Source organism: Alosa sapidissima, chromosome 19, assembly GCF_018492685.1.
Source record: "Alosa sapidissima isolate fAloSap1 chromosome 19, fAloSap1.pri, whole genome shotgun sequence".
Taxonomy (NCBI): domain Eukaryota; kingdom Metazoa; phylum Chordata; class Actinopteri; order Clupeiformes; family Clupeidae; genus Alosa; species Alosa sapidissima.
The window spans coordinates 17,831,308-17,853,362 of record NC_055975.1 but is presented as its reverse complement, the minus strand read 5'-3'; the positions used below and the strand labels follow the sequence as shown (position 1 = coordinate 17,853,362).

General features: G+C 44.9%; 2 protein-coding genes and 1 long non-coding RNA gene across 7 annotated transcripts in view; 2 read left to right on the top strand and 1 right to left on the bottom strand.

Moving 5' to 3' along the window:
- LOC121692575 overlaps window positions 1-7,092 on the top strand; it is a 21,608-nt gene extending 14,516 nt beyond the window's left edge. For both annotated transcript variants that reach the window (XR_006025273.1, XR_006025274.1), the window contains exon 2: window positions 6,301-7,092. This is a non-coding gene — a long non-coding RNA (uncharacterized LOC121692575). The remainder of the gene's footprint in view (window positions 1-6,300) is intronic.
- lclat1 (lysocardiolipin acyltransferase 1) overlaps window positions 1-8,843 on the top strand; it is a 14,500-nt gene extending 5,657 nt beyond the window's left edge. Inside the window, exons 3-7 of one of the 2 annotated variants that reach the window (XR_006025272.1) lie at window positions 230-428; window positions 795-941; window positions 2,553-2,669; window positions 4,665-6,310; window positions 8,785-8,843. Coding sequence is in view for 1 of the 2 variants with exons in the window: in XM_042071243.1 (XP_041927177.1) it covers window positions 230-428; window positions 795-941; window positions 2,553-2,669; window positions 4,665-5,182 (981 nt within the window). In the remaining variant the exon portion in view is untranslated. Of the gene's footprint in view, window positions 1-229; window positions 429-794; window positions 942-2,552; window positions 2,670-4,664; window positions 7,093-8,784 lie in introns of those variants that run through there. The other variant, XM_042071243.1, reaches the window with a different exon arrangement.
- Window positions 1-22,055, bottom strand: part of LOC121692572 (zinc transporter 10-like) — a 22,428-nt gene extending 373 nt beyond the window's left edge. The window contains exons 1-5 of one of the 3 annotated variants that reach the window (XM_042071242.1): window positions 21,399-22,054; window positions 20,829-20,922; window positions 17,022-17,087; window positions 15,464-15,703; window positions 12,147-13,562 (exon numbers count right to left, since the gene is read on the bottom strand). In XM_042071242.1, the coding sequence (XP_041927176.1) occupies window positions 13,117-13,562; window positions 15,464-15,703; window positions 17,022-17,087; window positions 20,829-20,889 (813 nt within the window). In that variant the 5' untranslated portion in view covers window positions 20,890-20,922; window positions 21,399-22,054 and the 3' untranslated portion in view covers window positions 12,147-13,116. Of the gene's footprint in view, window positions 1-12,146; window positions 13,563-15,463; window positions 15,704-17,021; window positions 17,088-20,828 lie in introns of those variants that run through there. The other 2 variants (XR_006025271.1, XM_042071239.1) reach the window with 2 other exon arrangements.

The window sequence follows — 22,055 nt, the reverse complement described above, 5'->3', positions numbered from 1 at the left end:
CTAGTCACTTTTTTCAGAGTGCGAACCACTTATAGCCTCTTCACATTATTGGTTCTAACACACCTGGACTTAAAATCAGTCGTCTGAGCGCAACAAAACTTCTCTGCCTCCTGCTGATGCAGTTGTAAAAATATTATTTTTTAAGAGCAGGTATAAGTAACGTTATGATGCCACTAACGTGAGAAGTTGGAGAGGGTTGTCACACTGACTGTGTGTGTGTGTCCCTCAGGCCTTGCTGGAGGTGGTGTTTGGGGTGAAGGTGGTCATCACAGGCGATGGCTTTGTGCCGGGCGAGCGCAGCGTCATCATCATGAACCACCGCACGCGGCTGGACTGGATGTTCTTATGGTGCTGCCTGCTGCGCTACAGCTACCTGCGCCTGGAGAAGATCTGCCTCAAGGCCGGCCTCAAAGCTGTGCCTGGCTTCGGTGTGTGGACACACACACACACACACCCCCCAACACACACACACATGTACACTCATGCCACACACTACACACACTAGTTTACGAGGATAGACTTAATTTGACCTTATCCTACATTTAGGGTGCAAATAAATGTTTGTGTGTGTCAAGTCTTGCATCATTGTTTGGTCCCCTGCAGCCCCCCTGGCTGCAGAATGACTGCTCTGATTAGAGTAATACTCCCACTGCTTCCTGTCACATCTCTTGTATTACCAGTTCTCTCTCTGTGTCTAGACTGGGCGATGCAATGCTGATAAAACCAGTTTATACAGTGATATTAGCACGTCGCCATTTAGTTTTGAAAAAGTGTGCCTGTGTGTGTGTGTTTAGGCTGGGCGATGCAGGTAGCCTCCTTCATCTTCATCCATCGGCGCTGGGAGGAGGACCGCACCCACATGGCCAACATGCTGCAGTACTTCTGCCGCATCAGGGAGCCCCTGCAGCTCCTGCTCTTCCCCGAGGGCACTGACCTCACCGGTGAGGGAGTACGCACACACACGCATGCCCATTCATATAAACCCTTACACTTATTGTTTCCTTTTGCTGACTGACTCTTCCCTCTGCCTCTTTCACGTGTTATTAGGAGAGGTTTCACTCAATAGGTTGCCTTCACACTTGGTCCGTTTAACAGAACCGAACCTGAGTGCGGTTCTGTTAAACGGACCAAGTGTGAAGTCTGTTACTCCCCCATAGCCCTGCCCAAGCAGGTCTCTTCACATTGAATTTTTATTTGTGCACCCAGGTCTGTTTATGTTATAAACACTAGCTTCTATTTACCAATATCGCTTGGCAATGCCACAAAAAAGGGGTAAAATCATATGGACCACCAATAGTGTTTATTTCCTGGTTTTGGAAAAGATAGCATTCATACCAAAGCTTCAAACCGTACCCCAGACCACCGCTTTCTGGCGGACTCTGGTCCGGTCTTGGGTCCGCACCCGAGTTCGGTAGACTACACAATATCAAAATGAACCGAACCAACAGTCCAAACGAACTCGGGTCTGAACCAAAGGGTCTAGTGTGAATGTGCACAGAGAATGTCACACACACACACACACTCTCACTCTCTCTAATTTGCTCATAATTACCGTACATTCTGTCTTTTACACTCACAGGCTTATTCTTGTACTCTGTTCTTCAGGGTCTGTGTGTGGCATTCATGCATACCTCTGTTGGACACAACAGAGGTCAGTGGAAATAAATGGATGTTGTACTGGCCCTGAAATAGCCAGCAGACCCGAGCTGGCAGTGGTCCAATTACAGCATGTCCAAACATACTGACCCCTGACACACACACACACACACACACGGACACAGACACACACGCAGATCAGATTCTCACCTGTCCATCAGATCCTCTTAGGATAGCTTTTGATTTAAATCTGTTTTAACACTGACTGCCCCCTCTCGCTTCTATTGAGATGGGGGCAGTTAATCTCCTGAGTCTCCGTTACAACACTGGCCTGATTTAATTACTGTGTATTTGTGTGTGTGTGTGGATGTGTGTACTAGTGTGTGTCTTTTCGAGCAGATGCCCCCTCATGTCCCTGTGTCATTAATTAAAAACAGTATGACATACTTTTCCTCCAGTCTGTGTGTGTCAGAGGGAGGAGGAGTTGTCTGTGTGTGAGTGTGTTGGCACACAGGGAAAAAATAGATATTGAACCGTGTGTGTGTGTGTGTGTGTGTGTGTGGTGCTTAAAGAAGGAGAGTGAATGAATGACAAGCACCTCCAAATCACGCTCTCACTGTGGATGGGTGAAAGCCAGATGCTGTTTGTAAACAAGTAGATGATAATCCTGTCTTACCTCTTCCTTTCCTAATCTTCCTCCTTCCCACTCCTCCTCCTCCTCCTCCTCCTCACTCCACCCTCATGCTGGTGCTCTCAGGCTGATGGAAATTAGGTTTAGTCACATTTCATCATGGTTTCTCCCTAGCCTTTCTGTCACTTGGGTTGTCATCTACTGCTTAGCTTTGTCAAGTTCCTTTGGAAAAAAAGTGCCTGACAAATAAGTGAATGGAAGTGGTCTTTTCTCCTCCCCTCTCCCCTCCTGTGCTATTCTTTTCTGCTCGCTTCTGACCCTACAGACAACACGCGAGCGCGAAGCGACGTCTTCGCTGAGAAGAACGGCCTGCCCAAGTACGAATACGTGCTGCACCCACGCACCACCGGGTTCACCTTCATCGTCAACACGCTCCGTGAAGGTCAGAGGTCACTGCACACACATCGGCCAATCACCACACCTCACTTGTGATCTGCCCCCTTAGTTAGAATGTTGACCGCAAGTCACACGGTTCATTAGCATTAGTCAGAGTCAATGTACACTGTTTAAGACACAAACACTCATATAAACATGTTGTGTAATGATGCCATCATGGCCACAATATCCTTCCATGGCCTTGTATCTCACAAAGTGATTTTTTTTGGGATGAACAAAACCTAGACAGAATAGGCTAGAACTGAAACACTTCCTGGGTTTGGCATCCTGTCATATGGAAAAATGTAAGGCACAAGGTTATGTATTCAAGTATTCATATTACCGAACTGTCCTGACACCACACACACACACACACACACACATACATATACACACATAAAGAGATGATCTCCAGTGAATCATCCAGCTATGTCAAACACTATCCTGTAACTCGGACTGCCAGACTTGGCTGCTGTCCACAACATTCTGCAACACCATTGAGTAATGCCATCGATGTACACAGTAGGAGGCTGCACTACTCACCCGTTTCCCAGTAGTGTGTGCGTGTGTGCGCTTGTGTGCGTGTGTGTCTGTCTGACGTCTGTGGCATAGAGCTCATATTTGTCTGGTGGAAAGGACAACCACCCCCTTCGTTTCTTCAATGGAATGCTCATCTGTCTCAGCCACACTTGTTTGCCCCCCCACATACACACACACACACACACACACACACACACACACACACACATACACACACAGACTCTGACTCCTCATGGACACACTGCTCCCTGAACAGTTGTCTGGCCCTTGTCCAACTGCTTTGACAGCACCAGCCCGAGCCTTCAGTGGAGTCAGGGAGGTCACGGTGCTGACATGGCGTGAGAGCTGGGCACAGGGTGAGAAGGGCAGGGGAGAGAGGGAGGGAGAGATAGGAAGAGAGAGAGGGAGGGAGGGATAGGGAGAGAGAGGGATAGGAAGAGAGGGATAGGGGGAGAGGGAGAGGGATAGGGAGAGAGGGATAGGGGGAGAGAGAGAGCGGGTTAGGAAGAGAGAGAGGGAGGGAGGGATAGGAAGAGAGAGAGGGAGGGATAGGGGAGAGAGAGAGAGAGAGAGAGAGAGAGGGATAGGGAGAGAGAGAGGGATAGGGAGAGAGAGAGGGAGGGATAGATAGAGAGAGAGAGAGAGAGAGGGTAAGGGAGAGAGAGATAGGAAGAGAGAGAGAGAGAGAGGGAGAGATATGGGGAAGGGGGGTGTAGATCCACACGAGGCGTTGACGAGAGCGCTGACGACAGTGGAGGCCGGGGGTGGATTCACACCACGTTTGATTTTAGCCGCTCTAATGCCCTCCCGCTGCCGGCTGGCTTCGCATGGACAGACCGACTGAGCGCTCCCCCTCACAAATGGCCTAGTATGGGGCTCCGCAGAGCTGCCTAACGGGCCTGAGCTGGGGGCAGCCAGCGCCAAGGTCATCAGTGTCCCCAGGAGCGCTTTCACACTGGACACACACACACACACACACACACACACACACACACACACACACACACACACACACACACACACACTCTTATGTCCATTCAGATGAGTTAACTTAAAATAGTTTTGATGGGCTGTTTGATGCGTCAGTGTAAATAAATAGGATAAGATAATGTATAACCCCCATAACCAACATAATGCATTTTTTTCTGTTATCTTTGTTGTTTGCGTTACCGGAGTGACTGGTCAGAGGTTTACAAGGTCCACACATGCTGGACTTGAAGTCCTTGAGTGTACTGATTAACAGTGGAGACAGCCCAGATTTCACAATGAAGTGGTTTTTGTAATGCTGTTGATGTAATCATCTTCCAGGGTTACCATGGTGAGGGGCCCTTAAGGACTCTCTCTCTCTCTCTCTCTCTCTCTCTCTCTCTCTCTCTCTCTCTCTCTCTCTCTCTCTCTCTCTCTTCTCTCTCTCTCTCTGTTTTTCTCTCTCTCTCTGTTTTTTTTTCTCTGTCTCTCTCAGGTGACAACCTGGACGCAGTGCACGACATCACTGTGGCCTACCCGAAGAACATCCCCCAGACGGAGCGCCACCTGGTGCTGGGCCTGTTTCCGCGCGAGATCCACTTCCACGTGCAGCGCTACCCGGTCTCCGCCCTCCCCGCGGGCAACGAGGCGCTGCAGGCCTGGTGCCAGGAGCGCTGGACCGAGAAGGAGCAGCGCCTGCGCGACTTCTACGCCGGCGAGCCGCGCGGCTTCGACACGCCGGAGGCACGCGTGCCGCCCTGCAAGACGGAGCTGCGCGTGACGCTCATCAAGGTCGCCTCGCTGCTCTACTGGACGGTGTTCGTGGCGCTCTCGTTCGCCGCCCTCTGGCTGTGGGCGTCCGTGCGGCTCTACTTCCTGCTGGTGGTGGCCTTCTTCCTGGCACAGCAGAAGCTGGTGGGCGGTGTGGAGCTGATGGAGATGGCCTGCTACCGCTATTGGATGGGCGGGGTCGTCATGGTGACGGAGGAAGGTCAGGGGTCAAAGAGGACGTAGGGAACGGGATGGAGAAGAAGAAAGAGTGAGGATGGACACAGGTCGAGCCACGGCCACCCATCCGCCCCGCCCGGGGGAAACGGTTGAGGGTGTGTGTCTGGGACGACGTCCTTCCCCAGGAGGTGACGGTGCGAGGCGAGTGCCATTTTTAAAAAAAAAAAATTCTCGTGGAGGCTGGACGGAGAGGAAACAATCACTCACACTCTCTCTGTCTCCTCATGCCAAAGCTTCAGGCAGAGAGAGCTGCTCACTTTTCCTCCCTCCATTCCTGCCCTCCATCTCGTGCTGTCGTTCACTCTCCTTCGCTCACTAGTGTGTCCATATGCTGGCCGTCAACCGGGCAACCTGGGCTGTGCTGCCGTCCGCCTCTGCTCTGAAAGACGGAGAAGGTTTAAATATGAATGTGTAGACGGATGAGGTCACTGACTGGTACAATGTCAGGAACTAATGTAGAAGAACAGGCAAGATTAAGAAATATCTTAAACGGAATGCTGTTCTGCCAATCATTGCTGTATGTGTTTGGTGAATGTTTATTGGTGTATGGCAGTTTGGTGGTTACTTTACTTGAAGGTCAGCCAACCATCCACTTCACAATCCCTCTTCTCTCTCTTCTCCTCAGTTTCACTTTGCTTTGTCTTGTCTTAAATGGGAGAGAAGCATTTTTTATTTCTTTATCTTTTTTACAGCCTAGCCTGTCATATGTCATTGACATAATATTACTTTATATGCCAGATTATACCATTTTCTATAATCACAGCCATATTTTGTAAGGCATCTTTTTAAATCGTCATTGCTTTGTTTAAGTTTTTTGTTGTGTTAGTTGTCCTTTCATGTTTTTATCCTTCAGGAATCAAAGCCATATTTGTGTTGCCATGCCACCCGCGGCCCTGGGCTGCACTTGTCATGTTTTTGAACATTAATCGCAACTGTAGCCAAATTTAGCGCTGTGTTGTGGAGATGAGTCGAGAGACGTCACTCCTGTAGCCAATAGACATTGTTAGTAGTGCTCGCAGGCCGGCCGCGTTCAGAATGCAACGCCGTGCTGACACTCGCATCTGGAACCCCTTTTCTCTAAACTGTGATGAGTTTACACAGAGCCCCGACTCACCTTAGCACAGGTGTGTGTGTGTTGTGTGTTTTTGTACATTTATGAAGCCGCATCTTAACGTCCTGTTTTTCTGTAGCAGGAGTATGTATGCGTTGGATGCTGGATCTATAGCTGTTTAGCTGTTTATACTGCAGGTGTGTGCGTGTGTGTGTGCGTGTGTGTGTGTGCGTGTGTGTGTGTGTGTGTGTGTGTGTGTGTGTGTGTGTGTGTGTGTGTGACTGTGCATGGCTATTGAAGCTGTTGCATGGGAACGGCAGAGGCAAAGGTAGAGCGCAGACCAACACTGTGTGGTGGCCTTAAGCCAACCACTGCTGACTTAGAGTGCTAACTGGAGATTAGAAAACATCACCAATCATAGACTACTCATGTTACGCTGAATCACAATCAGATGCTGTCTTGATGATGACATCCTTCTCTTCATAACAGATGTAATGTGCGTGTGCGTGTGCGTGTGCGTGTGCGTGCGTGCGTGCGTGCGTGCGTGCGTGCGTGCGTGCGTGTGTGCGTGTGCGTGTGCGTGCGCGTGTGTGTATCTACATGTATGTGCAGAGGAAAACTGGCCTTGGACACTGTGATGGAGAACTGTAGCTTGCAAACTGGTCAACCTGTACCAATTACACTACTACTATAATAGATCTCATAAAGTTCAGTTCCAAACTGAGTTTCACTCTTTGCCCTTAGTCTCTCCATGTTATACTGGAGGTGATCCCCCTGTTATCCTCTCAGGTAAAGTTTATCACTTTCATGATCTCTGTAACCACTCTGTTAAAGAACTCCAAATAAATATTCACTTCTTCCACCAGCTTGGGATTCTTGTAATTATTGTTTTTGTTTGTTTAACTGTTTTAGGTTGCAGAAACCTGTATGTTAAGTATTGGAATAAGTTAATGAAGAAAATGAATTTTAAGCTTTCAGAGATTTCAGTAAAATCATTTCATTTAGCTATTGGTAGTATTACCAGTAATATTTCATTTTGTAAGTTAATATTTTTATCCAAAATCCAAAATAAAAGATCTGTTGTCAAGCAATAATCATTCTTTCTACCTATGATCACTTCATGTGTCTGGCTTGGTGCAAGTCTGAAAACTAAAGGGTGATTGTAGACTGCCAAGGAGAGCTATATAGCAGAGAGGGTTGAAGCAGAGTAATCAAGGATCTTTGTATATAGTGCTCTATGGAATCCAGCCAGTGAACACAGGTCTAGATTCCACCTCTCCTAGCAATACTGAGTGTTGTGTTTGTCTGTGTGTTTATTCAGTGGTAAAGAGCCACGGTTTTTCCAGCAATGGGTCATCTTAGTTGAACACAGGTGTAAATCAAGCATCATGGAGTCAATGTTTCATGTCACCTTCTCACAATGCACACAGGCTAGGAGTGACAGAAGGGGTCGTTTCGTTGAGACTTGGGACATTCGAAGGTGAAGAGGGGTTGCTGTGGCAACTCGTGTTGATTTCTTTTGTCTGTTGCCAGGCAACAGGAGGTGCTATGATGTCATTTGAGACCTCTTGCATGTCATTTTGTCTTTCCACTCCCTCGCTGTGTTGGTTGCTTAGCTGCTGCTTACTTGTGTCTGATATGATAGAAAACATGTATGAGGAGGGAGTGGGGATGGGTTGAGGTAAAAATTAAAAAAAAAAAGTGAGTTCATTGCTAAGCTGTCATTGGGTCTTTTCTTCTTTAAATACAGCTTTCATCAGAGATGTACAAGCTGCCTATGCCAATCGCACTAACACACCCCAATACCATCAAGTTGGATGGTCCTTCTTGTCTTTAGCACAGAGGCTGCAAGGTCCATGATTTCCATAAAAAATATCACATTTTGATTAGACTGACCACAGGACAGTTTTCCACTTCCTCAGTCCATCTTAAATGAGATTGGGCCCAGAGGATGGCCTGTCAGGATCATGGTTTAATATGGTTTCTTCTTTGCATGGTAGAGTTTTAGACAGCATTTGTGAATGGAGTATCAAACTGTGCTTGGAAGTTTTTCTGAGCCCTTGCAATGATTCCCATTACAGACAGGTCTGTTTTTTAAGGTAGTGCCATCTGAGGTCCCAAAGATCATAGCCATCCAATATTGTTTTTCAGCTCTGTCCCTTGTGTACAAACATTTCTTCTGGATTCTCTGAATATTTGAATGATATTAAGTATGAAAGATGTTGTCCCCATCCCAACCTTTTTTGACCCATGATGCTGGCATCAAATTCAAAATCAGTGTATATTTTTCATAAAATCATAGGATGTTAGTTTCAACATTTTATATGTTGTCTATAATATTTTGCAATTAAATATGGGTTATATTATTGTCAATAATCTGACAATAATATAACCCATATTTAATTGCAAAATATTATAGACAACATATAAAATGTTGAAACTAACATCCTATGATTTTATGAAAAATATACACTGATTTTGAATCATTCTGTTTTTATTTACATTTTACACAATGTCCTGACTTTTTTGGATATTAAGCCAATGAAAAGAGATGGAGGTGTGTGTGTGTGTGTGTGTGTGTGTGTGTGTGTGTGTGTGTGTACCTCAAGCTTTCACTGCCACCTCTAAGTGTCTTGCTCTTAATCCCACAGTCCAGTTTGTCCCCAAGAGCATTAAGCTGCTTTCCACCAGCCTTTCAGGTGGAGCTGGGCGATGCAAAGGAACCCTCAAACGTCAGCATGTGGTCAAGGGGGAATTAAGCCAGTGGCGCACATAACCATTCTTTGATCACCCCGCTCACGTCATGGTCATAATTGGTGGGTGAAAAGTGATCCTCTGGCGACCTCTTGGAAGGTACTGGGATGATAAGATGGCAGGTCAAAAGGTCAGGAAAGGATGTCAGGATCTGGTGTGTCGGTACTCCACTTAAGTGTAACAAAATAAATTATGCACACAAATACACTATACCTAGACTAACATTCGTTCAACCTGATTTGTTGTTGTTATTGGAATGCTATTGTCACTTGGTGATACAGGATAGACTCTGTAGTTGAGTGCTATGATTATTTTGGCTAATGGGTCATTTAATTATGGGCTAAACATATAAGGCCATCAGCTGAAATCTTGTCTTTGAAATTATAGCTGTAACTTATGTGAAACTTAATGTAACAAATGAAGTCAGACCATCATGTACACACACATAGAACAGTGGCAATTAAGGGTTTGCAATGAGCCTCTTTGTCTCCTGTCAAAGAAAACACATCTTTTAAATGAACATAAGCCACCTAGTCAAATCCTCTTTAAGAGAACCAGTTACTCACCAAAATAATAAAGTCTTGAAACACATCAATGGAACCTGGACTGGAGGTAACTGGGAAACCGGGAAAGTCAACAGGCCACTCAAGGCCTGTGCAGCTGCTGAGCTGGGGGAGCCACTGAAGCACATCTTCAATCTAAGTCTACGCCTTGGACAAGTTCTAACACTGTGGAAGACATCATGTCTCACCCCTGTCCCTAAAAAGCCACATCCTAGTGAGCTTAATGACTACAGACCTGTCACTCTAACATCACATGCGATGAAGACAATGGAGCGACTCGTCTTAGGTATGCTCAGACCCCAGGTACGCCATGCACTAGATCCGTTACAGTTTGCATACCAGGAGAAAGTGGGCGTGGACGATGCCATCACTTATCTTCTACACAGGACACATTCTCACCTGGACATGGGGAAAAGTGCTGTGAGAATTATGTTCTTTGATTTCTCAAGTGCAAATTACCTGACGGAGCGACCACAGTTCGTCAGACTGAAGAACTGTCTCTCTGACACTGTCATCAGCAGCACCGGAGCGCCACAGGGAACTGTGCTCTCTCCAGTCCTGTTCACCTTGTACACATCAGACTTCCGCTACAACACTGAGTCATGCCACATGCAGAAGTTTTCTGACGACACTGCAATTGTGGGGTGTATCAGGAACGGGCAGGAGGAGGAGTAGGAGCCTGGTGGAGGACTTTGTGCAATGGTGCAAACTCAATCATCCCCAACTCAACACTTCAAAGACCAAGGAGATGGTGATGGATTTCCGCAGGTTTAAGCCCACTCTGCTACCAGTCTCCATTGATGGGGCCAATGTCGAGGTGGTAAGCACCTAAAAGTACCTGGGTCTCCACTTGGACAATAAACTGGACTGGTCAGCCAACACTGATGCACTCTACAAGAAAGGGCAAAGAAGGCTGTACTTCCTGAAGAGGCTGCGCTCCTTCAATGTGTGCAGCAAGCTCCTTAGAATGTTCTACCAGTCTGTTGTTGCCAGCGTCCTCTTCTATGCAGTGGTATGTTGGAGAGGAAGCACAAAGAAGAAGGATGCGGGGCGACTTGACAGGCTGGTAAGGAAAGCTGGCTCTGTAGTGGGAGCTGAACTGGAGTGCATCACTTCAATATCTGACAAAAGGACCCTGAACAAACTGATCAACATCTTGGACAATGAGTGTCATCCACTCCACAGCACTGTTGTTAAGCAAAAGAGCCTGATCAGCTGGAGACTTCGCTCACTGCCTTGCACAACAGACAGACTGAGGAAGTCATTCATCCCCAGGGCCATTGAACTGTTCAATGCATCACTAAAGGGAAGAGGATAAATAGACTTCTCCACATAGTCTGTCTGCCTCTTCACCACCTCCATGTCTTGAACTGTCTGTCCACTAGCCACTTTACCATTGTCTTCTGCCTCACTGTTTGCATGCTTTATTAGCACATATGCACAACCCCTCCCTCCATGCCACAGCCGAACTGTGACCATACCTTTCTTAATATAGTTATTTATACATAGATATATAGACTTTATTCTTGCACTGTTGCACTGTTTGACTTACTCATTTGCACAATCACCATGACACTCATTCACAAAGAGCACCTTACCTTTATGCACAGAGGACTACAGGCTCAGTCCCTGCTTCAGTCATTGCAAGCGCACCTGATTGATTAATCACCCACTATGTGGATACTGTTTTTTAGAATTGATTTAGATTAAGTTTTATTTAGTATAATTTGTATTTTAGTATATTCTTTATCTTCTACAGTCCTTGCTTAGTTGTGTTTTTGTATATTATATACAAGTCGATTAACCTGTCTGGAACACATGACTGTGGTCTTACCTATTATCTATCTGTGTTAAGTGAATGTCTGTCTGTAGATAACTGTAATATGTGCCTGTATTTCAGTCAATGAAACTTTTGCCTTTCGTTGGTGCTCAGGTCGGAGATCAGGGTTCTCAGAGATGATCTCTCCTTTCTCTCCAAGCAGGCGTTGTCTTTCTTTCTCCTCCTTTAGGGGGGAGGGTCTTTGACGTACTGTATCCATGAGTTCTCCTACAGGCATACAGACAGTGGAGAGATTCCAGGTGTCATCACACACACACACACACACTCACACACTGCAGTCATCTCGTAGCCTAAATATAGCTCTGTCCTCAACTGGGCGATATGAGAAGAGCGCTGCGTCATTCTCTTGTTAATAGACGCTGCGTTCTCCTGTTGCATCATGGGAGCTTTGAGTCAGTGAGAGAACTGTGTATTTTTTAATCTCTCCACAATCCCCAGCTCCAGTTTCAAACATCAGTGTGCAGGTTCAGGAGCACACACACACACACACACACACCGCTGTACCTCTTGTCCTCTGTCAGCGAGTAGGTCAACAGCCTCACTTGAAAATATATAATATATACCGGTATATACTGTACTGTAAATCTATTCATATAACAACATAAATCTCTTTCTGCCATCATTAATATCTATATTGTTGCTTTTGTTTTACTTTTGAAAATGACTGAAAAATGCTCCCTTTCCCGTCACCTCATTCAATCTAGTCAATAAGCAGAATGTCATGTATCGTGTCACAGAGCAAGATACCTTGATGATCACTTATTAAATCACTTGAGATATTTTACTCATAAAACTGTTTTTGGGATTACATTGTGGAATGACATGTAGACAGCATTTTGTACAACCATAAATACATACAGTACAACCATATTCAATCGCTGCATCAGGCTGCGTGGTCCCGCAATGTTTTTGTTCTAGTGCCATCTACTGGCCAAAGCACCATGACACATACAGTTCCTTACTCTTCTCTCAGACCTGACATCAAGACTTGCATTATGGACTGAGACAGTTATGTTTGGATATAACTTCAGTCATGGAACTGACTAATGCATTTCAATACACATAAGGCAGGAAGGCTTATGAGAATACTAATTTCACTGAATGACTATTAGACAAAAACAAGTCACATTTGCTGTGATATCTACCTAATACAGTACATATCTAAACAGTGCATCATATTCAGTATAATTTTTGTTGCTCAAAAATCATCAGTCTATCAATCAATGGGAAGTAGCATTTATCCTAGTAACTCACCCTCACCTTTACCCATGAACTCACTACCCTCTCAAAGTTACAGTGCAAAGATTACGGGTGCTGACTGATTCAATTGATTAATTTATCAGAGCCTGTGATAGGAAATGAGAGTAGCCTAATTAACAGGTGCAAAAGTGCATCATAAATGAAATTGATCACTGGCATAATTACGTGTGTGTGTGTGTGTGTGTGTGTGTGTGTGTGCGCGCTAAACCCTGAATAGCTTGTCTGGCAGACAGTTGAGAAAGGGAAGGCACATTTGTACAGTACATATTTGGTCCAAACACACACACTGGCCATTTAAACTATTCAAATGTACAGATTGTCCTACAGGCATATGGTCCTTTTGATCCTCAGTCCATGGACATCTTTCAAAAGAAAGAGCCAGTTGTTCAGTACTCCTCAGTCTCACTACAGTAGGAATGAAGCGTGTGTCAACTCTGGAGCAGCATCTTCTACCCTCAGCGATGGAGTAGCTCTAAAACTCTGTGCTTTGGACGGTCTTGCTCGCTCCTGCCCGTTCCCTCAGCAAGGTGCTGGTGCTGGTGCTGTCAGGCTCGTCCACGGACACCTCTGTGAGGGGCAGCAGAGGGTGCCCATTGCTCTGGCTCACAGCAGTCTGTTGTCGGGTGGCGTGCGGGCAGCAGGACAGCTTCTGGCAGGAGGGTTCCAGACAAGTGGCTGCGCAGACGCCCTTCCCCGGCTGGGGCTCACCAAACTCGGGCTGGAGGGTGAGGCTGTGCACCCCAGCCTGGTGGAAGATTTGGCGTATCTGATGGGAGAGGGAGGTAAAGGCGGCAACGCCGCCCTGGAGCTCAGGAGAACAGTGCACGTGGAGGGTGGCCACAAGCCGGCCCTTGCATAATTCCCACACATGGACATCATGAACGCCCAGCACACCAGGAAGTAGGCACACTTCATCCACTGAGAAAGGGAGAGACAGAGATGAGAGCAGAGAGAGCAAAAATGGAGTGAATTACCATCTCATATGTAGGCTACCATTCTAAGCCACATAACTGTGTAAGATAACTGTAGGCTAGGCTTAACAGATAGATAGATAGATAGATAGATAGATAGATAGATAGATAGATAGATAGATAGATAGATAGATAGATAGATAGATAGATAGATAGATAGATAGATAGATAGATAGATAGATAGATAGATAGATAGATAGATAGATAGATAGATAGATAGATAGATAGATAGATAGATAGATAGATAGATAGATAGATAGATAGATAGATAGATAGATAGATAGATAGATAGATAGATGGTAGTGTAGTGGTTAAGGAGCTGGGCTAGCGTGCAGTAGCCTGAAAGTTGTCGGTTCAATTCCCGGCTTCCACCATTGTGCCCTTGAGCAAGGCACTTAACCCCAAGTTGCTCCGGGGACAATGTGATCCCTTGTAATATAGCTAACATATGTAAGTCACTTTGGTCAAGAAGTGTCTGCTAAATGTAATGTAATGTAATGTAAAGATAGATAGATAGATAGATAGATACTTTATTGATCCCCAGGGGAAAAGGTCTCAGTAGCATACAGACAACACACACGCATTCACTAACAGCAGAAAAAGTAATTAAAAGTATATAATATAAAAACACAACTAAGCAATAAGGACAGTAGAAGATAAAGAATATACTAAATATACTAAAATACAAATTATACTAACACTTAAATCTAAATCAATTCTAAAAACAGTATCCACATAGTGGTGATTAATCAATCAAGAGGCGCTTGCCATGACTGAGGCAGGGACTGAGCCTGTGATTCTCTGTGCATAGTAAGGTAAGGTAAGGTGCTCTGTGTGAGTGAGTGTCACGGTGATAGTGCAATGGTGATAGTGGTCATGGTATATATATATAAGAAAAGGTATAAGTGTGGCCACAGTTCGGCTGTGGCATGGAGGGAGGGGTTATGCATATGTGCTAATGTGCTAATATAGCACGCAAACAGAGGCAGAAAGACAGTGGTAAAAAGTGGCTAGTGGACAGACAGTATCCAAACATGGAGGGGGTGAAGAGGCAGACAGACTATGCAGAGAAGTCTATCTCTCCCTATTTTTTACAGTCTATGAGTGATGGTGGGGGTACGATAGCCTGTGATGATGGAGGTGAGTGTTGCACTGGTATTGAGGGGGTATGGGGGTGGGGGCTGGGGGATGACCACCTCCTTGATGTCCCTATCAAGGCTGCCAGAGTCGTAGACGCCTCAACAGGCACAGGCAAGGAGGCGTCAGGCGGGGGCAGGGTGTGAGGTGATGAGGCTGGGAGGTGGGGGTAGGGCAGGCACGCAAACAAGAGCCGTGTCTGAGTCAGCTGGGGGTGGTGGACAGACCACCGCCATTGGAGCTGGAGCAGGGCAGTCAAACCTGTTGTAGAAGTGGTTCAACTGGTTCGCCCTGTCCAGGTCCCCCTCCACAGAGCTGCTGCTCTTCTTCAGGCATCTGCTCTTAACATGTGCAGTATGCAATGTATGCAGGCAATACTTTGTGCAGAAGTTAAAGAGTATGATCTGAACAGCAGCAGAATAGCATGACAAATGCTATACAGTGGAAGACACCCTTTAGGGAGGTGGCATTACCAATATTATACATTCATTTGGAGCTATCCCACTTCTCAAGTTAAACCTTGACTTCTTTCATTGTGAGTGTGTCGCCTTGGATAAAGTCAACTTTAACTTTAAATAACTACAGTATCTGTCCAATTATTATCATCTCTCTTGCACCTCTTTGAATAATGGGTAAATGCTTGTTGACCTTTAGAAATATGGACTTGCTCACTAACTCTTCAACCCCTTTGACTTCCCTGTGAGGACTCACCGAGCGCAGCCAGAGGCAGGTCAGCCGGGCACATCTGCAGCAGCATGGTGGTTGTCTCCTTAAGCAGCGGGGCAGCAGAGGACATGATGATGACCACCATGATGAGAGTGAGGCTGGGGTCCACGTAGCACTGCCAGTTACACTTGGCCCCAGGGTCCAGGGGCCACACGTAGAACAGGGCCGAGGCCACCACTACCACCACGGAGCCCAGCGCATCATTTAGAACGTGAAGCAGCACACCTGCATTGCAGCACAGAGGTTCTAAAGGTTCTAAGGTTCTACGGTTCTAAAGTCAGCATGGCTTCGCTGGTGTGCAAAACAAATAGATCTAGCCTTCTGGATAGTGTGAGATCTGAATGTTAACACAGCATTTCCTGAAAAAAAATGAGTTGATTGATTGATTGTAAATTGTCTAATCAATTTACATGTTTTTTAATATGTAGGTCCATGTGTGTGTATCTCCAATCTTCTAACTGTAATGTTTCATTTTAAAATATCCTGTTTAGAATGCCAGAAGTCCTTCATTTCTGTGTCTGTAGAAAACATACTACAGGGGCGCGTTTCCCAAAACCATAGTTGCTAACTAAGTTAGCAACTTTGTTGGTTGCAGTGCAATTTCCCATTGCCAACCAACTAAGTTGCTAACTGGTTAGCAACTATGGTTTTGGGAAACGCACCCCAGGATGTCTAATTTACTACAACTTTTATATATTAATTGTAACATTGATATAACATCAAGACGAGTTATTTCTAACATGCATTGGGGCAAAAGCTTACATGTATGAGTTCTAACAGCGTCTTATAAGCAGGGGCGCTGCTAGAAAATTTGGGCCCTATGACAGAAAAACAGAAAATAATTCTGCTATAGTATTATTAGGGGGTTCTCTGGGGGGCCCCTGTCAGTGCTGGGCCCTTAGAATTGTCCTAACCCCCCCCCCAGCGGCGCCACTGCTTATAGGTGTTATAAATGCTGAGCAGGCTATAGATGGCACAGGGCAAACCAATTCCTGGTGGTCAATACAATTTTCAAGTGATAAGATTCAAGTGTAAGGATGGATTACTAGCCAGCCATAATCTGAAACTGTACAGGTCTCTCATTAATGCTGGGTGAGTCAGGGGTTAAGCATTATGGTAGAGTGTAGTCAGGGGTTAAGCATTATGGTAAATATTTGATAGCATGGATGAAATGCCAAGTCACTGTTAAGGTGATACACCACACAGTCTTTTGAGTTACATAAACAGTTCAAAGGTCTCAGGCCTGAAGACAGCCAACAGTAGTGTCCTCAATGACCTCTCTTCATCCAGAAATGCAATGGTTTCAGTGAACCAAACAAACAGATGTTCATCTAAAGGCATAATCTTTTTCTTATGTAGCTCTCACATGGACGTGTCACACTGACTATAAAGCCACATCTCTGAGAGCGGGATGACTAACGATTTTTCTCTGTTTTCTCTGTCTGTGCCATTACAAATTGCTCTTTAGCAGTCCATCCCTGTTAATAATAGACAGGTGTGAGTGCGTGTTTTCAAGTGTTGTATTTTTTGTCTGCACACATACCTCTGATATTGAGGGGCTGTCCCTCTTTCTGTGGCAGCTCACTCTCATCAGTTAGAACTGTGGTACCTGTGCCAACACATTAAACATACAACAAGCTGTTCATGTAGATGAGAGAGAGTGCAGAAGAGTTTCCAATACAAGGGCAGTGTGACATATTCATGGGACGTTTTTCTTGTCCAGATCATGAATGAAGCCCTTTATACTGACTTCCTCTGAGCACACAGAAGTGCATACTGCAGCAGTAGGCTTTGTTCTGCCCCACTCCTGAGAGACATGGTAGACAGTGCTGACTCTCATGGTGTTTGTGAGGGGGAAATGGCCACAACAGAAGCCTTGGCTTGTAGTCTAGGGCCTATGTGGTTTCTGTGGGTTTGAAATGTATATTTCACTGTATATGTAATATATTGTATATGTAATTGTATACTGTATATGTAATATATTGAAATGTATATTTCACTATAATTAACACCATACATTTCGCCTAAAGCACTGGCTATGATGAATAAAGTTCACAAAACAGTTATTTTCAACAGTATGATTGTATGTCAGTATTATGATTGTATGTCAAACAATTAGAGATAAGATCAATAACCAATCAGTTTCACCAAATACACATACTCCAATGCTGAAAGATAGCAAAAACATAACAGAATCACAAATGAGACCTCGAACAACATTTAATTAATTTACATATGCACAACATATTAGATCTCACCTCCACAATTTCCTCATCAAAATCTACAACTAGTCTACTAAACCCTATTCCTACTCACCTTCTTAAGACTGCTCTCCCCTTCCTGGATAATGTTTTGCTCTAGATTATAAATAAATCAATGCTATCAGGGCATGTACCGCAGTCGTTTAAGACATCTGTTATTAAGCCCTCCCTCGAAAAACCTAGCCTTGTATCAATACTGGTCCTCCTGGACCTCAGCGCTGCCTTTGACACCATAGACCATGACATACTACTTAGGCTTGAAAATGTAATAGGCATCAAAGACTCTGGTTTAGATCATACCTTCCTAACCGTCAACAATTTGTACAGGTCCATAATAAACCATCTACCCAGATTATGGTAAAATATGGAGTGCCTCAAGGCTCAGTACTGGGGCCCCTGTTCTTTAGCAGATGATACATAACTATACCTCTCCATAAAACCTGATGAATTAACCCCGTTAGCCAAACTTGACACATGTATAAGTATATATACTCTTTTGATCCCGTGAGGGAAATTTGGTCTCTGCATTTATCCCAATCCGTGAATTAGTGAAACACACACAGCACACAGTGAAGTGAAGCACACACTAATCCCGGCGCAGTGAGCTGCCTGCATTAACAGCAGCGCTCGGGGAGCAGTGAGGGGTTAGGTGCCTTGCTCAAGGACACTTCAGCCGTGCCTACTGGTCGGGGTTCGAACCGACAACCCTCCGGTTACAGGTCCGAAGTGCGAACCAGTAGGCCAGTAGGATGACGAATCATTTCCTGCTTTTGAACTCAGATAAAACAGAAGTCATGGTTTTAGGTTCTAAAAAGATGAGGGATATCCTATCCACATCACAGGCTACATATAGTGATCTTCCACTGACCTCATCCACAATTGTTAAAAACCTAGGAGTTATAATTGACCAGGACCTAGCACTAAATAATCACATAAAACAGATCACCAAAACTTAATTTTACCATTTAAGGAACATTTCAAAGATAAGGAAGTCCTTATCCTTACCAGATGCCGAGAAATGAATCCATACTTTTGTCACCTCAAGGATAGACTATTGCAATGCTATTGCAATGCTATTACGCTGGCTGTAATAATACCTTTCTAAAGAGCTTACAGCTTATACAAAATGGAGCTGCTCACACACAAAAAATATGAACATATTTCCCCCATCCTAGCATCTTTACACTGGCTACCTGTTAAAAGTCATTGACTTCAAAATATTACTTATATCTCTTGGTTGGTTGCCTGCATTGAAAGATGACACCTCATGAAGACGCTCTTTTGTCTGCTTCTTTTTTTTTTGTATGAAGTTATTAGGGTCAGCACCTTACAACTGAAGATACCATTCAAACTAAATACTTGCAGAGGGAAAATAACAGCAGTTTTTAAATTACATTTCTCTCTAAACACGTTCAATAAAAGGAAAAAAAAAGAAGCAGACAAAAGAGCGTCTTCATGAGGTGTCCTCTTTCAATGCAGGCAACCAAGCACTTATCTATGCTGGCAGCAGCTGCTGCTGAAAAAGTGTACAAAGTCCCTCTAGATGGACTTGATGCAGTTGCAGGTGTTGTTGCAGGTTCAGAAGATGATCTACGTCTTTTCTGAAGACACTGAGTCCTGCCTGCTTCACATGATTTCTAGTAGCGAATCTTAGCATGCTGCAGATGCTCACTGTTACAGGTGGATTTGTAGCAGTTCCTGTGCCAAACTGCTTTGTTCTGTTGTAAAATAACTGCACTGTAACAAAGTAATCGTTAGCTGATCTGTGATCACCATCTCCATACTCTTTCATGGACAAAAACAAGATATTTGGCATATGTCTCTAGTGATGGGTCATTCACCAGTCCACACATATCTGCCACTGGATACATAGCCCAAAATCTGTTTCTTTTAGAATATGTGTGCCATCACCTGACTAACAGAAAGACACACCTCAGAATATAACCTAACTAGACTGTGCCACCATGAACTATGAAAATGTGCTTGCTCAGATGTAAAAGGCTAGAAGGTCACTAATATCACCAACCATGAAGAACAGAGCACTATGTGCTTCAGGTTATTCAATATTCTAAATTCTATAACTGCCAGCTATCAACAGCCAACTGTCACTGGTGTCTCTCTTTCTCTCTCTTACACACACACACACACACACACCTGTCTGTTTGTCTATCTGATCCTTTTACCCTTTCTTTTCTTCACACTTACATAGGCTACGGAAGGCCTTATAGACTTCAGCTGGTACTAGCTATGTAAAAGTCTATTAAACTTTGTGCTCTGAATGGGTGTAGACAAGAACTGGCAGAGCAAGCTCAAGCACACTAATAGGCATGAATTGATAGTATTGATATTGAAGTATTATTTTTTAAGCGGACAATTTCGAGAATTTTAGGCACAATGTCTTGTTAAAGAGATCAATCATCAGCCTAAAAATGTTTTATAATGTTGTATTGTTTATGTGGTCCACTTTTGCACACTACCTTGTAGAATTTGCTTTTTGGCACCAAACCCTATGTATGCTATAATACCGGCAATGTGAGGTTTATGGACAAAACACCAAATTTGACCTTTTCTGAATTTGACCTTTGATTTGGGTCCTTCAAAACCTTCAAAAAATGGAGACATGTTTTTTTTTACTCTTAAGAACCCCTAGAACAAAGATATGATAGGCTACTCTCAAAAAATTAACATGCGAATCCCACAAGCCCCCAAATTAGACACATAGCCCCCCCTACTATTGGTGCCAGGGCATCCCCAGGGAATAGCAGATGAGGTAAGTAAGACTTTCTACAACAAATCAAGGGTGAGTGGGAGAGGCTACTTTGACATGTATACAAAATTTCCGGACATTGCTGGGAAGGCAATCATATTGTTCTCTAAACTGACACGATTTTAGATTATAAAAACCTTCTCTAAATGTGTCCGGGCTTTTCTAACGCTGAGCTGCTTGCGCATCTGTAGCCCCCTGACTGAAGATTCGTCAAAACCGTTATTATCTTGTTTCCCTCAAATGTGATCGGTTTTAAAATCATTTAAAAAGTTGTACAAAAAAGTTAGAGCCTGAGATGATTTAAATATAAAGGCGACCGCACCTGCCTCGCCGTTCATCTCACATCCCCCGTCTGATTTGGTTGATTCATGGGCTCTCTTCATCCGGGAGCCCAAGCAGCAGCAACTACGGCAGTCCTGGAAAATTAACAGCCCAACAATGTTAACAGCAAGCCCTAGGGCGCCGACCACGAGAACCAGTTTAGGATCGTCAATGGCCTCTGGTCGGGCAAGTCGTTTCATCGCCTCCACTGAAACAGAAAAGCACAGGGCGGCCAAGAAAACGGCGTTGGCCAGAGCACCAACCACCTCAGCCCGGACCCAACCGTATGTGGAGCGCCCTGATCCGGCACGACGCGACACCCACGAGGCCGTCAAGCCCACGCATAAAGACAGAATGTCCGACAGCATGTTGAAGGAGTCTGATACAAGTGCTAAAGAGTTCCCCATGTACCCGGCGACGATCTCGGCCACGAAGAATATGACAGTGAGGACAAGCATGAAAATTAAGCGACATGTTTTTCCGCTGTAGCGCCCCATGGTTAGGCTACTCAATTTTCCTCCTGGAATTAACTGTTGCTCGGAGGAAAGGGAAAGTCATCCATCCAATTCACCTGTTGCTTTGGTGCGCTGCTTTTGATATCTTCGTATCACCTTCTTTCTTTCTGTCTGTCAGCAAATATTGAACGTGACAGCTGAGTCAGACACATAGGGAGGGCAGGGCACTTCTCTTAGCGCGTCTTGATGAGGTCCTGGATGAGGTTTGCTCCTTTATTTTACCCGTGCAAAAGTAAACCGGACATCGTTATCTCAAAGAAACAGGCAAGGGTTTATCTTGCCAGCCTTTCGCCAGCTCAGACCGCTGTTGACTGCGCAGTGAGCGTAGCCTACAAACTGTCCCCTTTCAGACCTCCCCTGATACATAATGCCGTAGCCAACATGGGTATGGTTCATATCCTCTTCCTCAACCCTCATTCACTAAGGAGTCGGAACCAGCGTGATAGTGAGCGGAGTTAGGTATCCAAGCCTAATTTCAAGACCGTATTGCCTTTCAGATAATGTCAGTCAACAGTTTCGTTGGTCAGCGTTCGTAGGCTATTTCCTAGCGATCTGTGCATAATTACGAGCCTGTCGCCATTGTCCCTGTGCTTAGAAAATGACGACATGAAAGTTACCCAGCTAACAAATTATGGTTCCCAGAACGTTCTGGGAACCTTAGTTTTTGGTTACGGGAACGTTAGTTTTTGGTTCCCGAACGTTCCCTGAATGTT